Source organism: Oryzias latipes, chromosome 16, assembly GCF_002234675.1.
Source record: "Oryzias latipes chromosome 16, ASM223467v1".
Lineage (NCBI taxonomy): Eukaryota > Metazoa > Chordata > Actinopteri > Beloniformes > Adrianichthyidae > Oryzias > Oryzias latipes.
In genome coordinates, this window is record NC_019874.2 from 6,557,095 (window position 1) to 6,565,025 (window position 7,931).

The window sequence follows — 7,931 nt, forward strand, 5'->3', positions numbered from 1 at the left end:
CGATGATCCTGGTGCAGTAAGGGCAGAGAATTTCGTTATTGAATCTCACTACTGACCAAAAATGAGAAATATTCCACCCTTTTGTGTGGAACAAATCTGTGCCCAAGCATAACGTCAGTAGGAGACAGAGGTTTTCCCCTCAACCTTCCACAGAACGATTCGTATGCATGCAACCCATGTCACATAAAAGCATAAAATAAAATGTGGAAGCTCTTTTGACATTCCCCAAATATACAGTTCAAAATAGACAGAGAAGCCAACAAATTGATTTTTATAAAAACAGGAAGAGTCCCAGAACAGAAAGAACATTTCAAACACAAGTTGGAGAAACTGCTTCCACAAAACAAAACTATTTCTTTTTACAAGAGTTTTTAACTTGAGAAATATATACATTATTTCTTTAGTAAAAACCCATAAACTCAATAAATAACGTAAATAGAAATGCTCCTTTATGTTTCTGATTCATCCAGTCCCAAAAGGTTAAAGTTCCTCAGGGTTCTTTCAGAAGTGTTTCAACTGCCTCTAAGTCTTCTGCTTCTGATGGAACAGCAGACAATTAACGACAAATTCTTTCAATAAGACTTTTTTTGTTGTGGTTCATCAATTTCTGTTAGCTATGGTTTTTCTAAAAATCAAGACAAGTAGCAGTCGTTGTTTGTTTTTCAATTAATTCGATTTATTTTGGGGAAAATCTGGATTTTTTTATTTTCCCAGCATCCTGTTCTCTGTATCAAGGTCAGCTGGCCTGGCCCTGGCAACAGGCAACTAGCGAAGAGGAGTTTGTTCCCAAAGATGAACAAAATGCACATTGCAAAAGCTGTTTTCAACCCCTGAAACAGAGACACTCGGTCAAAAGGGACATGTTTAACACTTTTACAGCCTGTATTAATTTACATTTTGAATTCAGGTCAACTTCCGAATGAGAAAAACGTTTTGTTCAACATGTTCTGTCATTTGTTTAAGAAAGTAATGTAGGGCAGGAAAACATTTTTTTTTTTAAATCGATTAAAATCCAAAATCAAATCTGACGTGAAAAAAATAGAAGATTTTATTTTTAGGCCATTTCGCCCAGGCCCCGCCTCTTCCTTCATATAAGTAGTGTGTACTTCTCGTTAGATAGTCATTTATGTGGCCAAGCTGCTATTTTTTATTTTATTTTATTTTTTTAACTTAAACCGTCTCCAAAACACTGCAGTGAATTCAAACTACAGCCAGGCCATCAGGAAGCCAAAGCATCTTCATTGTGTCTTGAATTAAACCCAGCCACAGCAGACGGCTGAGAGCCAAGGCTAAAATCATTTCCAGGACAGATGACGGCAGAAAATCTCTCACCCATCGCTGCCATCCGGTTTACTGAGCTCCATGCGATCGGGCTGGACAGAAAAGCTGATTCTGCACACGCGTCCATCCTTCAAGAGATGCAGGTTGTTCAGCGTTAAACACTTTCACCACAAAAACCACAAATAGCACTGAAAAGGTGAAACATTTTATATGTATAGTTAAAGGTTTTGAAATAAATCCAGGCTTACTCTCCGATATAACCTTTGATTTTCTCACCATCAACATTGCACAGTCCACAGGAGTATGAGAGCAGTGATTACAAGTTTATTTTAGCTAAAGTATTCACTGGTCCTCATCACATAAAGTACACAAAGACAATCTTAAGGTTGAAGTGTTGAATGATGCTACGTTCACACCGGGCTCGGCAACGCGCATTTAAGCAACCACTTTCAATGAAAAGTCTATGTAAATGCAAGTATATGCGTGTTTCAGGCTTCCGTGTTCAAAACTCTCGTGTTCACATGCTACTGTGCACGTTTAAAGTCCGTTTTCGGCCTCTACGTACAAAATGTGCAACTATTGAGCGAACATTGAAAGTTTAAGTAGTTTGAACTTTGACCAATCAGGGACTGGGATTTGGCAGCGATGTATGGACATTTGAAAAGTACAGTTTGAAAAGTAATCATGAACGAGAAAATAATAATTGTGGTTTGACCCCAGCTGCAATTCTATGACACCAAGTCTTTCATCTATCTGAATAGAGCTGTAAAGTAACAGCCTGGGGTAAGAGTCACCCGATCTGAATCGTTTCAACATTTCCCAACAAGCCTCTTCCAACTTCCATTAAATGCGCTAGTATCAGGTAGCGACAGTCCAGTGTGAACACCACTTGCTAAGAGCCCATTCAAGTAAATGGGTTTTAGCTCGTTCTTGAACGCAACATTTCGAGAGTTTTCCTCATATTGTGCAGCCTTAGTTTCAACATTTAAAACAGATTACCTCAAGGAGAAATCCAGCGTGGTTTGGACCAACAACACACTGTTTTAGAGTGGCCTGCTCCAGCAGATTAAGATGCGGATGACTACATTAAAAGACAAAAATAGAGAAATATGAATGAAATACCAGCAGAAAAAAACTCAAAAGTGGTCCATAGAACAAACTCACCTGTTGTAGCTGTATTTGTTCAGTTTTTCTGAGACTTCCCGAAGCCTGAAAGGATTAAACAAACTACATGATTACACGAAACAACAGGATAAATAATCCACTGAAATGACACAAACTGAAGACAAGTAACTTTTCAGCAAATGAGGGAGTCGTGAAGACAATCTGAAGCTTCAAAGCCTCACCACAGGTAAGAGCAGGCACAGCAGTGAGCCAGTTTCCCCATCTATGAGCCGAATACGTACTACCGGCACATACAATTCCACACTTTTCATGTAGAATTTTATTGTTTTTAATCCAAGAAAATGTCATCAATGAAAAAGCTAGAGCAACCGATTCTCTGATCATTTTTACTTTTTCCTGTTTAAGACTAAAAGAAAAAGCTGCCAGTTTAAATTCTGGAAACATGAATTTTAGAAAAAAAAAAAAAAAAAAAAAAAGTTAAATCAATGAATCTATGCATCCTCTTTTCTTACAGTTTCTCTTTGAAATTTTGAAAAAGGAATTTATATTTAATCCAATTCAATTAAGTCAAATCAGAAATTCAATTATAAAAAGGTAAAATGAAATCAAATTAACCCAATACTGAGGCGGTGATCCTCAACCATAAACGACAAACACTTTCCAACAGCGATCACACAGCTCAGTGAAATCCAACAAAGCCAGACACTAACAATTTCATCTTGTAGGTCACAAATCAGATTTCTTTAAAAATGTATGAAATCCTAATGATTTCACAGGAAAGTGAGATTGCAGAAACCAGAGTTTATGCGGTTGCAAATATTTCACATACTGACCCCCCCCTCCCCAGGTTCAGTGCTAGGAATGTGGGGAACTCCTGAATACATTCACAGATAGGATGCTGTTAAACGGGGCACATTGGTGGAGCCTCTGCCTACTCTCACCCAGTAACATCCACCGTTTCTCCCATTTGTTTTTTGTTTTCAATGCCAGCCGCTGAATTCTCTATACTGGCTACCATAAACCACATATACGACTGCCCGGCACGTTGTCCACGCGCCATCACCAAAACAGAGCGGGACACAGGTGAAGTAGAGCTAACAGAGCGGGGGCAGTGCAGCTATTGGTGCCATTACAAATATAAGAAACCTAGATCACTGATGCAGTTCAAAAAATTGAATAAAAAGCTTTATTCATGCTCAATTAAGTACACTATAGTTCCATAAAACATATTTTCGAAAACCCTTTCAGGCTGCATGTAGCTTAAAGGCTAAAATTGTGAAACTACACTGAAACACCCCCACCCAGTCTGTTTTTTTTTGTTTGTTTAAAAAAAACCACAAAAAAAAAGAGAGAAAATGAGTTGGTTCTGTTTCAGCCAACATATACTTAGAACTTGTCACACAACTGATCGGACGTTTCCGTTTTAAAAGATGAATCCAGTGGTATGTTCAAAGAGTAAAACCTATAATCATCGCTACTGTCCAATACAGAAGACGGATGTCTTCTGTATTGGACAGTCATACACCTACTTGTCAGTGTGTTGCTAGCAGCAATCCATCACTGTATTTAAATAGGTATCCAGCCATTATTTTACAGCTCTGTAACATGGGAGACATTTCCTTTTGCAGTGCTACAACTACACACTCAAAGGAAAAAGAAGAACTTTGTGTTGTCCTAATATTTTTAGTTCCTGGCCTCCATTTATTTTAACAATATTTATAGCTTTTCTGTGCTGGCTCTTGACACGATTATGTGGCATAAATTATTATCCAAACCCAGCTCACAGAAAATACCCTGATAAATAATTGCTACAGAAAAGCACCATCAAAACTTGCCTAATATTTCCCCACTAGAAAAAAAACAGGCCTGTGGCTGTAAAACACACAACCTGAAACTTGATTTAAATCACCCTGGAGGTCAAACCATTTCTGAAAGAAACAAAATCAAACAGAAATATGAATAAATAGAGCAGAACACAAACGGCTTCTTCACCACCACAAGAAATGTCATTTCAAAATGAAGCATTTTGTTTGGAAAAGGTTAATAACAAGAACGTATAAAGAATTATTACCAATTTTAAAATCAATCAAGTAATTAAATGCAGAGTGGTTTTGCCCAGATATAATCATAAGATGTCCTTTTGACATACAGAGCTTTTATTACTGGGATTCGTTCAGTTATCAGTACTCCAAGTTTCCACGAAATACATTTTTTTTCACTAAACAGAAAATTATTCCAGACTCCACAGAAATAAAGATCCCCTTAAGGTTCAGCTGAGACTTAAACATTTAAATCTTACTACTTAGAAAATAATTATGTTCTGCCTCATATAGTAGAACATGATTCTTCACTGGGAAAATGTACATAAACAAATCAACTTCAACAAGGATAATAAGTTTATAACACAAAATATTCGAAAACTAATTAGAATGTTATTCTGATAGGTTTTGAATTTCCCTGAATTTGAAATACTCCAAAAATATCTCCTGTCTCCTGGCAAAGGCCTGACAAAATGCTAACTCAATGTGACCTCAAGAGCCATTGTGATTTAAAATAAATAGAACACTTCAGAGTAAAGAACAGTAAACTGTGCAGCGAGGTAAAAGGAATCAGTCATTTACCACTTAAATGGAAGAACACTCTGCTCAATAAACTAGGTATCATTCACATGAACATACCATACAATGATAATTTTTTAAGTGTTTTTTGCTAAAACTATTGATGATCTTTAAGAAGAACTTTGGTTTTTCTTCCCTGAATGACTAACTGAGCTCGATCTATCCCTGTTTGAAGCAGAATCAGATGCCTGCTTTGACAACTGGAGATCACTGATGGCTGAAAGAGAGCAGAGGCCTCCAAGCAGCACATGGTGACAGCAGAATGCAACAGCAGGCATGACTGGCTGGAAATGCCATAACCTCTTTCAGGAACCAATGTTTCATACAACCATGTGGCTCTAGTGAGTCTGTAGAAAACAGCCTCCTAATTACCAAAAGTCAACTGACAGCCTGAAAGCTACTTAAAATTTAAATAATCTATACCCATGTCCTCTTAAATGTCTTTATTTTTAGTTCATTGTGAAAAGAAATTAAGACTCATAAACTGATGTTAAACAACATATTTTAGGTACATTTAAACCCAATTATTATTTAAATTAGATATAAACCTATATAATGAAATAAAGCCAAATAACAGGTCGCACGCAACGTCCTGGACCGTCCTTCCAAATACCAATGGCTGATAATCTTGCTTAAGCAACAAAACCCGAGTGTGTACATAGGAGAAAATACCAAGTTACTTATAACTGCTACGCGAAATAATAGCAACTTATTCAAGTCAAAGGCACAATTAACATGAAAAATTGGAACAAACGCATCGACCAACAAGATAGCTTGTAAATTATAATATAGCCGGATAAGAAGTCGATAACCAAATTATGTGACTATATCATGATCATGTACTATTAGCTAACGCAGTTTGGCCGCATCTTCAGGATAACAACAAGAGAAGACGATCATCATACATTCGAATATCATGGTGATCAAACGCGGCTGTAAGATTTAAGACTAAGAGGGGAAATTTAAAACAAAGACTCAAGTTCTAACATTTTCCTTTGTCAACGCATGGTAACGAATTACTAAGCTAGCTGCTCTCGGCTAGCTGACGTTAGCCACTTCATTGGTCATAATAATTAACAAGACAAACCGAAAAGAAAACACGGCACGTGGTAAAAGAGGAAATGTGTGATTTGTGACACAAAAAAAGGGGAATCCGGAAAAAAGTTACTTCTATGAAATACATTTTGCCCCTCTCACCCATCCCCCAACTCGCATTGTCTGTCTCAACATTGACTGCGAGCCAACCCTTCAAGAGAACCAAGAATGCAGCAGCTAGCTTTAGCCGTATAGACTGTTAACGGGTTAGCATGTAGCATGCTAACAACCGCTTGGAGCAGCAAGCTAACAAGGACCGTTCAAAATGCCGGGCCTTGTATCACCCCTGAAGAGGTCATTAAGATATGTTAAAACCAAGCGCACGTACATGACAATATCGTCATCTTGAACAATTTAAACTACAAAGATAATATAACTAATGTGGTTCATAAATATTTATTCTACTCGGTCTTTTCTGTGGGCTGCAACAAAATACCTGTCATTGAGCTGATCCTCGGTCCCGGGCAACGGGTGGACAACGAAGTGTATTGATGTCATGGGCTCACTCTAGAGTTATACACAGGCGAGTAGAAGAAATGGAAATTGTTATTCTTCGATTATTGTGCGTGCGTGATTTCATAAAAATCGTTTTAGGGCGAAAAATCCTTCAGAATCCCAGCCTCCTCAGCCACATGCCGCCATCTTAACTCCACCAAGCTCCTTGTGTGTGTTTGTGAGTGTGCGCGCGCGTGTTGATGAGCGCACATGCAGCCGCGCGGCTCTTCTGCTGCTGCTGCTGCTGCCGCTCCTGCTGCTGCTGCTGCCTGGAGTTTCGGCCACAAACAGGAAATGTGTTCAGCGGGATAGTCAGGGCAGAGGCTGAGCTAATGGGCGAAACTAATCTAAAGAGACGAATTCATAGACACTGGCAGGGCAGCTGTGTTCAGAAAGCTCTTTTCCGACGACACAAACTACGTCTTTACCGAGAACTGCAGCAGCATTCTCGAGAATTACTCAGAAGGGGGAAAAAATATACCAAAAAAGACTGGGAGGTCTGTATTTTATACAATAGGCGAGCAGAAAAGAACACATTTTGGATTTAAAACCAAAATTACAAGTTAGACCCGGGTCTGCAAACCTTTAACACAAGAACCATTTGGGTCGATTTCTCACTGGCTTATTAGAAAACTCTCAGACCCTGACTTCTATTTATGTTAATGTTACTTTTGTGATAAATACAATTGAAATTTAGACAGACACACAAAGGCAAAATATCATTGTTTTTTTTATGTGAAATAGTTTATAACTTTTGACAGAGGTTCACATGATATGCCCTTTAAAAGTAAAAGGCCCCCCTGTGTCACATAGGACCAACCCAGTGCAGCAAATGTAGTAGTAGGCAGTGATTTAAAAACATGTTTATTTTATTGTTTGTGGTGCTTCTCGCCGAGAAATGTGTAAATATTACGAACCAAAAGTAAATCAAAGCTAATTAAGTAACCGTCCATCCATCAATTTTCTTAACCCTTGTGCTATTTTGTCGGATCCAGATGACCCCACTCCCAACGTCAACGTCCCTTGGAGGCATGTTAACGTTGGGAGTGGGGTCATCTGGACCCCACAAGACAGTGCGCAGAACCTTTTATCTTGAATGATTTGTGATCTTCACTGGTGTCAATGGATTACATGAGATGCTCTCCACCTTTATCCACCTTTGTCATTGTTGGGATAACACGTCAATGTAAGGGTGGGGTCATCTGGACCCCCACAAGATAGAACAAGGGTTAACATGCTTTATCCCTTTTGGGGTTGCGGAGCTGCTGGAGCCTGTCCTCTCCACTGTGGGTGCGGTAAATCCTGGACAGATTGCCA

General features: G+C 38.6%; 1 protein-coding gene across 10 annotated transcripts in view; it reads right to left on the reverse strand.

Moving 5' to 3' along the window:
* ubr5 (ubiquitin protein ligase E3 component n-recognin 5) overlaps positions 1 to 6,807 on the reverse strand; it is a 43,680-nt gene extending 36,873 nt beyond the window's left edge. For 9 of the 10 annotated variants that reach the window (XM_023964132.1, XM_023964136.1, XM_023964138.1 and 6 more), the window contains exons 1-4: positions 6,556 to 6,807; positions 2,446 to 2,490; positions 2,281 to 2,362; positions 1,333 to 1,409 (exon numbers count right to left, since the gene is read on the reverse strand). In XM_023964132.1, the coding sequence (XP_023819900.1) occupies positions 1,333 to 1,409; positions 2,281 to 2,362; positions 2,446 to 2,490; positions 6,556 to 6,617 (266 nt within the window). In that variant the 5' untranslated portion in view covers positions 6,618 to 6,807. The remainder of the gene's footprint in view (positions 1 to 1,332; positions 1,410 to 2,280; positions 2,363 to 2,445; positions 2,491 to 6,555) is intronic. The other variant, XM_023964139.1, reaches the window with a different exon arrangement.
* Between the last annotated feature and the right edge of the window lie 1,124 nt (positions 6,808 to 7,931).